The sequence below is a fragment of the Danio rerio genome, chromosome 1, assembly GCF_049306965.1.
Source record: "Danio rerio strain Tuebingen ecotype United States chromosome 1, GRCz12tu, whole genome shotgun sequence".
In the NCBI taxonomy this organism is placed as follows: Eukaryota; Metazoa; Chordata; class Actinopteri; order Cypriniformes; family Danionidae; genus Danio; species Danio rerio.
The window spans coordinates 43,431,132-43,446,158 of NC_133176.1; the positions used below are offsets into that span (position 1 = coordinate 43,431,132).

Sequence of the window (15,027 nt, forward strand, 5' to 3'; positions counted from 1 at the left end):
GAACGAGTCGTTCATAAAGGGGGTTTATTCACATATAGATATATGTATATATATCTCTGGCTTAGGATGGCCAGTTCTTCACTAACGTTACACCTTGGTCCCACATTCATTTCAAAGGAGCGCTACCCTGTACTAAAATGGCAGCTCTATTGACGCATTCCTTCCAATAGACACCACTGGGTGACATCTAATGTAAATATGCCAACACATTATTTACAATTATGCAAATTATTTTGAAATTCAGGCCAATTTGAGCACAAAGTATGTGTCTTCTGCATAAGTAATTCTTACAAGTGTAAATGTTTAGCCTAATATTATTTAATCATCTATTTCTGAATTCAATTCACACGGTAAAAACGTTTAACTTACTTAAAACTGTATATAATCAATGCCTCAAACTGCCATTGTTATAGTAGACACAACCAACCTAGTTTTCGTTTAATATTAATTGTCAAAATGCAGTATGACTACATTGAAACGGATAACCACGACTCATGTTGATGAACGGCGTTAGTAGAGTTTGCGTTCATCCAGGTTGAGTTCTTCATGGTTTCAATGCAGCCCGCAGCGCCACCCGATGGAGAAAATTATCATTATGGTTGCTCTGGTAACCAATCAACTTTTTCATTTAAAACTATAAATGTTACTAAGTCAGTGTTTTAGTGCCTTTCCTGCAAATATGAAAATAAATTAATAAATAAGGGTCTAAATTAGCTCTGTGCAATGTCACATGCGCCATTTAATTTCTGTTGTCATAAGATGGTGGCCTCATCAAAGTTTCAAAACATTAGGTGAGTCAATTATTGTAACGTGAAGATGGCTAAGATTTGTTGTGTACACTATCTTTGAGCTGTCTTTTGATATATCTTTAAACCCACACAGTAATTTAGTGTAAATACTGACGTAGCGTTGCACAAATGTTGCAAATAAGTTATACTACTGTTTTAATATTGGTTAATATAACAATATATAATAAAACAGTTTCTTAATCAGTTTATGAACAATTATCTCAGCATTCCTATCATCAGTGTTGTATACGGCTTTGTATGAATCCAGAATACGTTCGTATTTTGAAGGCTGCAACAAAATGCTAATTGACACGTCTTTGTCCCACTAGCCACAATTGCGAGCGACTGATCTTAAAATACACTTTTTTTTCCACACATTAACAATTCATGAGGCTACTTATGACATATAATCTGAACATTTTAATACAAAAATGTGGACACACACACAAACACACACACACACACACACACACACACACACACACACACACACACACACACACACACACACACACACACACACACACACACACACACACACACACACACACACACACACACACATAGGCCTATACACACACAGTTGAAATCAGAATTATTAGCCCATGTTTATTTTCCCCAATTTCTGTTTAACAGAGAGAAGATTTTTTTTCAACAATTTTTTAAACATAATAGTTTTAATACCTGATTTATTTTATTATTGCCATGACAGAAGGGTGACGCAGTAGATAGTGCGGTCACCTCACAGCAAGAAGGTCGCTGGTTCGAGCTTCGGCTGGCTCAGTTGGCGTTTCTGTGTGGAGTTTGCATGTTCTCGCCGCGTTCACGTGGGTTTCCTTCGGGTGTTCCGGTTTCCTCCACAGTCAAAAGACATGCGGTACAGGTGAATTGAAGATAAATTGTCCGTAGTGTATGAGTGAGTATGGATGTTTCCCAGAGATTGCAGCTGGAAGGGCATGTAAAACATATGCTGGATAAGTTGGTGGTTCATTTTGCTGTAAATTAAAAATATATGAATGAATGATGACAGTAAATAATATTTACTATATATTTTTTAAGACACTTTTATACAGTGACATTTAAGTCTTAACTATAGGTTAATTAGGTTACCTGGGCAGGTTAGAGTAATTAGATAAGTAATTGTATAATGATGGTATGTTCTGTAGACTTAAAAAAAAAAAAAAGCTTAAAGAAAAAACAAAAAAAAAAAAAACAAAACAAAGGGGGGCTAATAATTCTGACTACTGTGTATATACATGCAGTTTAAGTCAGGATTATTAGCCCCCCTTTGATTTAGTTTTTTTTCTTTTTTTTATATATATATTTTCCAAATGATGTTTAACAGAGCAAGGAAATTTTCACTGTATGTCTGATAATATTTTTTCTTCTGGAGAAAGTCTTATTTATTTTATTTCGGCTAGAATAAAAGCAGTTAAAAAAAATAAAAATTTAAGGTCAAAATTATTAGCCCCCTATTAGCCCCTTTAAGGTATATTTTGTTTTACCCTAACCTGCCTATTTAAATGTCACTTAACGCTAGAAGTATCTTGAAAAATCCCTAGTAAAATATTATTTACTGTCATCATGGTAAAAATAAATCAAATCAGTTATCAGAGATGAGTTATTAAAACTATTATGTTTAGAAATGTGTAGAGAAAAGCTTCTCTTTGTAAAACAGACATTGGAGAAAAAAATAAACAGGGGGGCTAATAATTATGAATTTATCTATCTATGTGTGTGTGTGTATATATATATATATATATATATATATATAGAGAGAGAGAGAGAGAGAGAGAGAGAGAGAGAGAGAGAGAGAGAGAGAGAGAGAGAGAGAAAGAGCTATTGGTTGCACTGTGTTTTTATTTGCTTGCCAACGCCAAGGTATTGTATGAATCATGTTTTAAAAATTTTGATTTAACTTTTGAAGTCAATAGCAGCATGCATGCCTGTTTAAAATATACTGTAAGTGTAAAAAGCACATATAGGCACCTTTGTTCCATCTTCCAGATGGCTGCTGGTTGATTTGCAGCACTGGCTGTTTTTATTAGATCAGATTAAAGGATGATTTTATTTAACTAATGGACGAAGTGCTGAGGGACTGGATGACCCCATTTAGAAGGAAGCCCCCCGGGAGAGGGCAGTGTGTGTGTGTGTGTGTGTGTGTTTATGTGCCATCTCTACTCTTCTGCATCACACCCAAACAAACCTCAGTCCTGCACCCCCATTCTCTCTCATTTCTCACCCCTGAAGATGAGTAATGACAGTGTCATAGTGACACTTCTCCATTCATCATAATCAGAAGATACTGCGCAGCACAGAAAGAAACCATACAAAGAAAAGGAGAGTGATTCATTAGGCTAAGATATTAAACCGTGCTCTTTAGCATATGTGCTTTTAATTAGGAATGTGCTCTCCATTTCTTCCTGTCCAATCCACAGCTTTTTCATTTCTCATTTTTAATTTGATTCAAAGATGCAGCTACATGTTATATATATTTTTACTTATTTAAAATCTTCCCCATAAAGACTTTGAGTGCTATTTTTAGGTTTTCATGGCTACATTTAAGTATTTACTACACTGTTATAAAAATCCATAATTTTACGGTTTATTCACAGCAACAGGGGTGCTGAAAAAAAATAAAACATAGAATAACGGCCGTTAATTTACAGAAATGTATCGTAAAAAAAAAGATACTAAATTACAGAAATTTTCTTAAATTTAAATTTCTGGTAAATTACTGTAATTTAATATCCCTTATTTTACGGTAAATTTCTGTAATTTAATGACCGTTATTTTACTGGGGGTTTTTCTGGCACCCCAGCTGCTGTAAATAAACGGTAAAATTGTGGGTTTTTTTTTTTAGAGATTTATTTTTGGCCTTTTTGCCTTTAGTAGATAGGACAGTATTTAGACAGGAAGTGAAGTTGGAGAGAGAACAGGGTAGGGTAGGGAAATGTCTTCGAGCCAGTATTCGAACATGGGACGCTATGACATGCTATCGCACCATATGTCGACGCTCTAACCTAGGCTATTGTACCGACAAATTGTGAATTTTTTTTTACAGTGTAATCAAACTTTAAAGTAAGGTGCGAGCCTTTTTGTCATATCAAAAAAGTTGCAGAGACTTATTTTAATGAGAACATTTTTAATGATCAATCTCTTTAATGTATTTTTTCTGAAAAACAAATTCTTTGTAACTCTCTGGCATTACCATTTACATAATTCTGTACATGAAAAAGAAAAAAGCACTGCTTTAGATACAGAGTAAAACCTGAAAACTAGAAAAAACCTTCAAAATAAAAATTAGAGGAGGTTTACATTACAAATTAGTAGTAAGACATTGTCTGAAGTGCAATGGTATAGCTCAGATGAGTTTAAAAGTGGAAAAAAAGATGAAATAAAAATACTTCTCTATCTTCAACAAAAACAGCAATATCTTTACAGTGAGTAGAGACGTATCCTCTGATGTATTTAAAATCGTAAAAACATATTTACAGATAACTGTATCTGATATATATCTTTTTCCATCACATATATGTCAGCACCAGTACAAAATAAAAAAGAAGCTGGATGACTTCAACAGAAATCAAGAAAAACATGGTAATCTTGGTCCCAGATTGTTGATATTTGGTGAGACGGTGGGAAAAAGCGGGCTTTACCCTGTCCCATCTGCAATCTTCTTGACAGAGCGACAAACTAACACTGCGAAACACTGAATGCATCCAATCTCCCGTTAAGACAAACAAATTCTCAAAAAAAAGGGCAAAGTCAGTCACAAGGTTACATTCATGTTCATTCTTCAGAGAGCTGAAACAATAAAACTAGAGGTTGATCACAAAGACATCATGACTAGAATACCGTAATACAACACACAAAACAGGCGGAGCCATCCAAATTCCTATTTTTGTGTGGCATTTCATGGGAACAACAGTCTAAACTAAGGTCTGGCTGAGATAAACAACTACTGTTTTGAGACTTGATTTTGAAATTAGTTAAAGTCACAACAAGGAACACAAGTTGGTGGGAATGGATCGAAAATACCCGATAAAAAGTAGAAGCTTACACTGATTAAGATGCTTTTGGTGAATTTCTTGTCACAGTTGAAAGGGCAAGTTGTCTGGATGTGCTTGTTTTCCTCGGTCAGGCATTGAGTAAAGGAGTGTCAGTGTGTTTAAGAGTTTGAAGAGCTGCAGTGATGTACAGGAACTAATAAATATATATCAGTTTGAAGAGGAAAAGAAAAGTGCTGTGAGCCATCTATGGAAATACAGTGTGTACACTCTCAGAAATAAAGGTATGTGAGCTGTCACTGGGGTGGAACCTTTTCAAAAGGTACACGTTTGTAATTAAAAGGTTCATATTGGTACCTCAAAAGCATATATTAGTACCTAAAAATTTAAAGAGGAACACTTATGTAATTTTTAGGTACTAATATGTACCCTTGAGGTATTAATATGGATGTTTTAAGTACAAACTTGTACCTTTTGAACAGTTCCCACCCCAGTGACAGCTCACATACCTTTATTTCTGAGAGTGTATGGTGAATTTAAAGAGATAGATCACCCAAAAATCTACTCACCCTCAAGTTGTTCCAAACCTTTTGAGTTTCTTGCTTTTGTTGAACAACAGATACTTTGAAGAAAGCTAAAAACCTGTAACCATTGACTTCTATGGTTACAGGTTTGTAACATTTAAAAAAAAATCTTCTTCAAAATATATCAGAAGCAATAAACTTGAAGTCAAATTAGGATTTGAGACTTAATTACAGCTTAATGGATGAGTAAATGATTATTTTCTTTGGGTGAACTATCACCAATTTTTGATGATTAAAATGTTTTTAACCAGAGCTCACGAGCAAAGAAAGGAAACAAAACATACAACGCATATTTGATGTCGTGATTAGAGGGCTTATTTTGTCTTTGCAAATGTCTGAGGGGCATCACCGACTGATTCTTTATACTTGGGTGAGCTGTTTGTTATGATCCAGATGAGATCATGTCATGGTATCCTCTCTAGCTGCCATTGTGACTAAAGAAAACCTCTTTCTCACAGTTGTAGGGAGTTGGGGGAGAAGTTTGTAGCTGCCAAATCTCTTCAAGCAATATGAACAAACACCTAGTTGACAAACACACACATGGCTTCACTCTTTTACTGACACCGGTCGCCTAGCGACAGCAGAGCATCCATCTTGCATGCGCTGAGAGAGCACACAGAGTCTGACGTGTTGTGCTGCGACGCTCGTAGTGCAAACAAACACACAAGCGCAAAGCAGAGCAAACGCAGAGGATCAACACACCTCAAGAGCAGCAAGAGATATAGAGAGAAGATTAGCAAGAGAAGGAGAGCAGTGTGTTCGACAGTTTGCTTTCGGGAAAATGGATCCACTGGTGACAAAGGCCCACCTCAAATCTTCACACAATCTTTAATACATGAACAGGATGTCAGAATAAGGGTCAACTAAATACATAAAAACATTGCATCCAAAATCTTTCCCAATGTCATTTTGCAGGTTTTCAGTGCCTCTTGCCCTTAGTCCAGCATAAAGGACATGAGAAAAAAAAGAGAGACAGAAATGGATCAAATCCAAAGGGTATTAAAAAAAACAAAACTTTAAATGCAGAACACCGGATCTATACTCGAGAGTCAACCCAAACAGAGAGGAATTGGTTTAAATATTGTGACAGCACACACATGTAATACACAACATGTAATATATATCTTAGATTTGTCGACCATGTAATAAAAAATAAAACAATAAAACCAATCACATTTTCATAAAACTGTCCTGTTAAAAAACAAAAACCCTTAGGCTATTGGTTGGGGAAAAACTCTTCCATCCAACCTTCCGTTGAATCCAAATCTGTCCCATCCGACAGGCCGAACGAAACCCCAGCCCCAGCCCCTGATTGGCTGCCGTAACCGTATGCCAGTTCCTGATTGGACGTCCTCTGGTAGCCCTGAGGCTGACCGCCTGGCATGTACGGCCCACCCCCTCCCGATGCCCCTGGCATGCCCTGAGCAGGGCCTTGTCCGAAAGCGGCCATGTTGGGCACTCCCTGGTTCATGCCAGGCATCACCATACCCCGCGGCTGGTTTGTCCTTGGTTGGCCTGCCATGTGCGGCATCATCGGCCCACCCATCGCTGCAGGGTTAATCGAGCGTGGGTCCACCATAGTCTGTCCGCCCATCGCCTGTGCGAAATGCTGCTTGGCCATCCGAGGAGGCTGACCACCTTGCATGGCGTACGCAGGGTTACTGTTAAACGCCACCATGTCGTTTGAAGTCCTTCCGGCCATGGCCTGCATGTTTTGCTGCTGCTGCGGCCACGCTTGTCCTCCGCCTCCCATCATACTCTGCAGTCTCTGAACTTGCGCTTTGGCCATCGGTTGCCCACCAGGGGCGACACCGGCTGATTTTAGTTGCTGCTGTGAGAGGTTGGGGTTCATGAGCATCGCCTGCCCATACCCGGCTCCTGCACCTCCCCCGACCATCCCCTGTCCACCGGCACCCGCTTGCCTCTGTGCCATCGCCATGCTTGCCTGGTTGGGATGGTGCTGCTGTTGCTGCTGGAGCATCTGACCCATGTTTGGGTTCATCCCCTGATACATGCCTGTCTGTGCGCCAGCCTGGCCTCCGTACGCCATGCTCATGTCACCCTGCGTAGGCATGGCGGCGGCGTTCTGGACGGGCGTCATCTGCATCATCCCCGGGTTCTGCTGCTGCTGTTGCTGCATGAGTCGAGCGGTACGCATGTTCTGCAGCGTCTGGTTCCTGGCTGCCATCTCCTGGGACGTGCCTAAAATAATGAACAATTAAATAATGTTAACTGACATCTGTTGTTCTTATTACATTTCCAGTACATCAAAGGCTTGTTTCAATTAAATTCTAATGGCATAAATAGGCGCTCTCGAAAGCTTAGCAAATCACTGTAAATTGTCTATGATGGCATAAACTGCACATTGAAATCTCCAGATGTCTGTCTGGGAACAAAGTTAATCATTTATTGTTCCGAGTCATCTTAGATATTATAGCTTGAATGAATATAAGACAAATAATAATGTATAATTTTATATATTATATAATACTTGTATTTTATTATAATATAATAACATAATACAAAATAGTGAGAAAGACAAAGTAGTTAATATTAAGTCACCATCCTGCAAGTCGCTCGCCAGTGACCACAATTTTAGGTACAAACCTAATATTCAAGGGAAATGAAGAATTTCATAATCCCCAAAAAAGCTTCTGTCTTATATGGCACGAGGGTGAGCAAAATTAACTGAATTACACAGTTTTATTTTAAGTCAGAATTATTAGCCCCCCTGTTTATTTTTTCTCCCAATTTCTGTTTAACAGAGAGATTTTTTGAACACATTTCTACACATAATAGTTTTAATAACTTATCTATAATAACTGATTTATTTTATCTTTGCCATGATGACAGTAAATAATATTTGAGTAGATATTTTTCAAGACATTAATATTCAGCTTAAAGTGCCATTTTAAGGCTTAGCTAGGTTAATTAGATTAACTATGTATGCAGGTTAGGGTTATTAGGCAAGTTAATGTATAACGATGGTTTGTTCTTTAGGCTGTTAAAAAAATATTGCTTAAAGGGTCTGATACAGGGGTCACCAATCTTGGTCCTGGAGGGCCGGTGTCCAACTTGCCTCAACACACCTGCCTGGATGATTCAAGTATACCTAGTAAGACCTTGATTAGCTTGTTCAGGTGTGTTTGATTAGGGTTGGAGCTAAAATCTGCAGGACACCAGCCCTCCAGGAACAAGTTTGGTGACCACTGGTCTAATAACTTTAACCCTAAATCCGAAATGAAGATTGAGTATTAAAGGCCCTAGTAAAAAAAATTAAAGAATGATCTGAAATGATGTTGAAGTGAACATTTGAGGGAGTTCCCTTTGACTCCAAAACACATTTAAGCTTGGTACGTTGCATTAACGCAATTGAGTGTGAATTCTGAAACTTTTCTATATGATGCCATTTGGTGTCTGTCTGCAGCAAACAATGTAAAAATGTGCCTCACGGTGGTGGCGCTTCTTATGTGGAACATTGTTAGCCAGATGTTTATGAAACTTTTCTTCTCTCAGCTACCATTGTTGAGTTAGGGAGACACGCAAGCAGTGTGTCACATTTACAAACCCACCTACTGCAGAGCTGGGATGTTGGAGTGTTTGAAAACAGTATCGGCATGGGTCAAAACATCATGTTTCACGGTATCGTGATTACCGCTCTATAATAAGTTCCTTTTATATGTCTGGGTAAAAACAAAAAACCTTTCCTACATTAACAAAATGCATTTTATATTAGAAAACATACTATTCTGAAACAGTAAACAGTAATGTCAGGCTAGTTTCAAAAACACTGATTTATTTACAACACATTTAAAAAACACATTAAAATTCCACTTACTTGAAGTCAGAATTATTAGACCCCCTCGATTTTTTTCCTTCTTTTTTAAACATTTCCCAAATGATGTTTAACAGAGCAAGGAAATTTTCACAGTATGTCTGATAATATTTTTTCTTCTGGAGAAAGTCTTATTTGTTTTATTTCGGCTAGAATGAAAGCAGATTTTAAACACCATTTTAGGGACAAAATTATTAGCCCCTTTAAGCTATATTTTTTTCGATAGTCTACAGAATAAACCATCATTATACAATAACTTGCCTAATTACCCTAACCTGCCTAGTTAACCTAATTAACCTAGTTAAGCCTTTTAATGTCACTTTAAGCGTTCTAGAAGTTCCTTGAATAATATCTAGTAAAATATTATTTACAGTCATGATGGTAAAGATAAAATAAATCAGTTATTAGAAATGACTTATCAAAACTATTATGCTTAGAAATGTGTTAAAAAAACTGCTCTCAATTAAACAGAAATTGGGGAAAAAATAAACAAGCAGTCTAATAATTCAAGGGGGCTAATAATTCTGACTTCAACTGTATATCTTGGTATGGCATAACAGAACATTTTAGCGGTTTTAAAACTTGACTTTTCCAAACCGCTGTAAACCTTGAAACCGGTTATCATCCCATACCTAGTACCGTCATTCAGTCTTTTCGAATGTCTTTTTGCTCACAAATAAAGAACAAAACAGAACTTTATTTGAAGTAAGTTCACGGATTTCTAAACTTTTCACAATGTTTAACATAACAGAAGAATTTCAATGGTCACAGCAACAGACTTTAGATTTGTGTGTGTTCATTAGACATGCTGGCAGACCTTCTGGATGTGTAAGTGGCCAGGCAGTATTTTGTCATTTTGATATCGAGGAACTTAAAGAAGGACATCTTCAGATGTCTTACCATCCACTTCAGATGACAACACTGTAAGCTATTTGGTCACAAAGTAACATGATCTTCACATCTAGTATAAAGGTGTTTAGTGTTTGCGCATGGATATTTTTATCTTTTCTTTGTAAATGTGTGTGTGTGTCTTGCCTTGAAACTGCTGGAGCGGGTATGGATTCCTCTGTGCCTGAGTCATCTGTCTGGGGAGATGCTGCTGCTGTTGTAACTGGAAAAAGAAAGTAGAAAGCGAAGCAGAAAAACGGCATGAATATCAAAAATTCCTTATCAATAATCAAAAACAAATGAAGAAAAAGCAAAACGGACAGAAGATCGAGAGCTGCTCCAGCACACAAGAAGCGTTATTTCTTACAGAGAAATGTGAAGTAGAAAGAGAATCCAGCGCTGTCGCTCACCTGTTCTGCCAGCATGTGTTGCTGCTGCTGCTGCTGTCTCTGTTCTCTCATTAGCTGCGCTTTCTGCTGCTGCTCCATCAGATGAAGCTGGACCCTCTTCTCCTGCTCCATCGCCATCATCTGCTTCATCATGGCCGCCTGCTGTTGCTGCTGTGGATTGGGCAGATAACCGCCAGGCCCCGCCCCATTAGGCCCTGCTGGGGCCACACCTCCTGGTCCTCCATGAGGTGGCTGAACTCCACCGGCTTGTCGTGGCAGTCCAACTACTTCCTACAAGAGCAAGTAGAGTGAATATCAATTATAGAGCAGTCCATTATTTGGTGGTTGCAGAGTCTGTTTCCAAACAGGTTTCTATAACACCTCCCTCCATACAGCATCTGTTAATGCAAACAGGTTTCCTGAACACTCGGTGGGAATCCACACAAAAAGTCCTTCCACTAAGCTTACACCATTGGTTAAGAATACAGATATAATAACTGACAATCTATTGAACCAATTATTGATACACAATAACGTTTTTATTGCTTCTTGTATGCGATAACACATATTTTCAGGGGGAACTGTCATCAGGTGAACCAACCACAAGCAACTAGTTTAACTGATAAACTCATAATGTAGTGCTGTTTAAAATTTGGGGCCATTATAGTATTGTAATGAATTTGTTTTTATTTAGAATGACTAAATTAAATAGATCAAACATGACAATCAAGACCTATAATGTTAAAACACTTCAAACAATCAGACTTTAAACTTAAAAATATATGAAAAAAGGAAGAAAATATATAATAAAATAGGAAAAACAACTTCAAACGGTAAAAATATTTAACAAGATTACTGTTTTTCATAATTTTTTAAATAGAATAATTTTCGGTTACACATTTAAATAAAACAACACCATGTGTCCTTTCCATTTTTAGATTTTTACAAATATTTTCTATTCAACGATGACTGTAAAACCCAAATAAATAAAAATACTATTTTGTAATGTCATAACGTAAATTTAGTAATCATTTATCAAAGTTTCCAAATGCTGTGGAGACCTCTTTCTTGTGTTGGTGAGTTAGAAAGAAATACCCTATTAATGGTGGTCAAGATGATCTAAAATGACCTAAAACATAGGTCTCAATGTCAATTCCTGGAGGGCCGCAGCTCTGCAGTTTTGGTCCAACCCCAATCGAATACAGCTTATCTAAAAAAAATCAAGGTGTTCAAGACTATGTGGGACTTTTAAGCAGGTGTGATTTGCAGGTGATTGGAGCTGAAATCTGCAGAGTTGTGGCCCTCTAGGAATTGAGTTTGAGACCACTGACCTAAACAAATAGTCTTGTCTGAGACTATTTAAACTAAGATTCAAAACAATCAAGACACAACAAGGACATGTTTATGGACAAAGACAACCAGAAACAAGAGAACAAGAGAACAGTGAGTTAAAGTTAAAGGAGGATGGGATGGGGCAAACTGAACTCAAACTCATATCCTCCGTACAAGCACCCCACAGCACAATCACTAACCGAAAGGCCATGACTTCAATCTGAGGCAATCATTTTATTTGAAGCACTCCACGAGGCTTTTACAACAGCATAAATAATGAAGCCCAAACATGCGCACGCCACAGGAGACTGTTCAGATAAATCTAGACCAGACCGGTCAATGAGCACAAATCTGTGTGTAGACAGCTGGATCTCTTCTGTTAACCAGTCATGCTGTCCAAACGAGAGCCGATCGGCACGTACGTATCAGTGTAGAAGCTGGACAGGCCAGAGGGGGGCAGTGTTGATCTTTTTTTCCCCATTCCTTTCCTTGTCTTTCTCTCACTCCCTCTTTTCGAGTTGTCATCTATCTCTATTTCTTCCACCTCTGTGCCCATGTCTCCATTCCGTTCTCCGTCTTTCCCTCCTTCCTCCAGATTTCCCTTTACCTCCTCTCTTTTTCTTCTCTTTCACCCTCACCGCCTTACATACTCTTTTTCATTACGGTCCCCCTCATCCCCCCCTCTCCCTTCAGCTCTCTCTGCAGATGGCTTAATCATGAGTGGTGTAAAAGATGTGTCTCCTTCTTCCTGCCGGATAATGTGTGTGAGCCAAAGACTCCTCAGCCGAGCATGGAAAGAGAGAGATGAGGGGTGAGAGAAAAGGACTCAAATGACAGAAAAAAAAACATTAAAGAGAGAGAGGGAGAGAAAAAACAGGAAAGAGAGACTGACAGATAGAGAGAGAGAGCAGGTAGCCAGGCAACAGTGGCTATAATGTTGAGCAGATGGTGCTCATAGGAGCCATGATGGACGACAGCGGGCAGCAGCCGAGAGAGAGAGAGAGCGCAGCGTAAATTAAGTCTCTCTCTTTTATCCTTTCTTCCTCCTTTTTCTGTCTCCATCGCCGATTCCATCTTCATCCTTTTCCCTTCATTCACACGTGTGAACCACTCGTGTTCCTTACTTGCACATTTTCATCTTAAACTATTAGCTCAATCTTAAAGACAGTTGAAAACAACTCAATGCAAATGCAATGTTCTGTGTCACAATATGAAAAAAGAATGTCTACGGAATGATTATTGATCTTGAAAGTGTTTTTGAAAGGTGCTGTGTATATTCTGCATCACTAGCAACACCAACATTACTTGGTGGTCATAGGGTCTGTTTCCAAACAGGTTTCTACAGTACTCCATACAGCCGTGTCAATGAAAACAGGTTTCCTCAACACCTGGTGGGAGTTCACACAAAAAGTCTCACCCCTAAACCCACACCACTGGTTAGGCACACTGATAGTAGGTAACTTTCACCAGTGGTCATTCACACAGATAACCCCACCCCCAACGTACACCAATGGTTAGGCATACAGATGGTTCCACCCTCAATTAATACTATCGGTCAGATACACAGATAGTCCCACCCTCAACTTGCACTACTGGTCAGGTACACAGTTAGTCCCACCCTCAACTAACACTATTGGTCAGGTAGACATAGTCCCACCCCCAACTTACACCAGTGGTCAGGCATACAGATAGTCCCACCCCCAACTTACACCAGTGGTCAGGGGACAGGGTCAGTGGTCAATAAGGCATAAAGAAAGTGCTACACTCAATTTATACAATTAGTCAGGTACACAGATAGTCCCACCAGAAATTACATTATTGGTCAGGTACACAGATGCTCCCACCCTCAACTTACACTACTGGTCAGGCATACAGATAATTCCACCACCAATTTACACCAGTGGTTAGGAATACAAACAGTTCCACACTCAATTCACACCATTGGCCAGATAAACAGATAGTCCCACCCTAAACACACACTATTTGACAGGTACAAAGCTAGTCCCACCCCCAACTTACACCAGTCATCAGGCATACAAATAGCTCCATGCTCAATTCACACCATTGGTCAGATACACAGAAAGTTCCACCCTTAACTTACACTATTAGTCAACAACACAGATAGTCCAACCCTCAACTTGCATTATTTGTCAGGCATACAGATAGTCCCACCCCCAACTTACACCAGTGGTCTGGCATACAGGTAGTCCCACCCTTAACTTACACCAGTGGTCAGGCATACAGATAGTCCCACCCCCAACTTGCACAAGAGGTCAAGCTTACAAATAGTCCCACTTCCAACTTACACCAGTGGTCAGGCATACAGATAGTGCTACACTCAATTTATACCATTGGTCAGACACACAGGTAGTCCCCCCTCAACTTACATTACAGGTCAGGCATACAGATAGTCCCACCCCCATTTTACACCAGTGGTCAGGAATACAGATAATCCCACCCACAACTTACACCAGTGGTCAGGCATACAAATAGTTCCACGCTCAATTCACACCATTGGTCAGATACACGGAAAGTTCCACCCTCAACTTACACTATTAGTCAACAACACAGATAGTCCAACCCTCAACTTGCATTATTCGTCAGGCATATAGATAGTCCCACCCCCAACTTACACCAGTGGTCAGGCATAAAGATAGTCCCACCCCCAACTTACACCAGTGGTCAGGCATACAGATAGTCCCACCCCCAACTTACATGAGTGCTCAGGCATAAAGATAGTCCCACCCCCAACTTACACCAGTGGTCAGGCATACAGATAGTCCCACCCCCAACTTACACCAGTGGTCATGCATACAGATAGTCCCACCCCCAACTTGCACCAGTGGTCATGCATACAGATAGTCCCACCCCCAACTTGCACAAGAGGTCAAGCATACAAATAGTCCTACTTCCAACTTACACCAGTGGTCAGGCATACAGATAGTGCTACACTCAATTTATACCATTGGTCAGGTACACGGATAGTTCCAGTTCCAACTTACACCATTGATTAGGCGCAAAGATCGGCCCACCCAAAAATTACAACACTGATTAGTCACACAGATATGTCAGCCTTAAAATACACCATTGGTTAGACAAGCTGAGGTAGTTTCACTTCAAACTCACACCGTTGCTTAGACAGTTCTACCCCAAACTCCCACCATTGGTCAGGCACACATATAGTCCCACCCTCAACTTACA

General features: G+C 39.2%; 1 protein-coding gene across 2 annotated transcripts in view; it reads right to left on the bottom strand.

Annotated features, from left to right (window-relative positions):
* Positions 1-3,916: 3,916 nt before the first annotated feature.
* Positions 3,917-15,027, bottom strand: part of maml3 (mastermind-like transcriptional coactivator 3) — a 185,984-nt gene continuing 174,873 nt past the window's right edge. Inside the window, exons 3-6 of one of the 2 annotated variants that reach the window (XR_012407336.1) lie at positions 10,516-10,785; positions 10,253-10,328; positions 5,328-7,584; positions 3,917-5,086 (exon numbers count right to left, since the gene is read on the bottom strand). Coding sequence is in view for 1 of the 2 variants with exons in the window: in XM_005160012.5 (XP_005160069.1) it covers positions 6,599-7,584; positions 10,253-10,328; positions 10,516-10,785 (1,332 nt within the window). In the remaining variant the exon portion in view is untranslated. Of the gene's footprint in view, positions 7,585-10,252; positions 10,329-10,515; positions 10,786-15,027 lie in introns of both variants that reach the window. The other variant, XM_005160012.5, reaches the window with a different exon arrangement.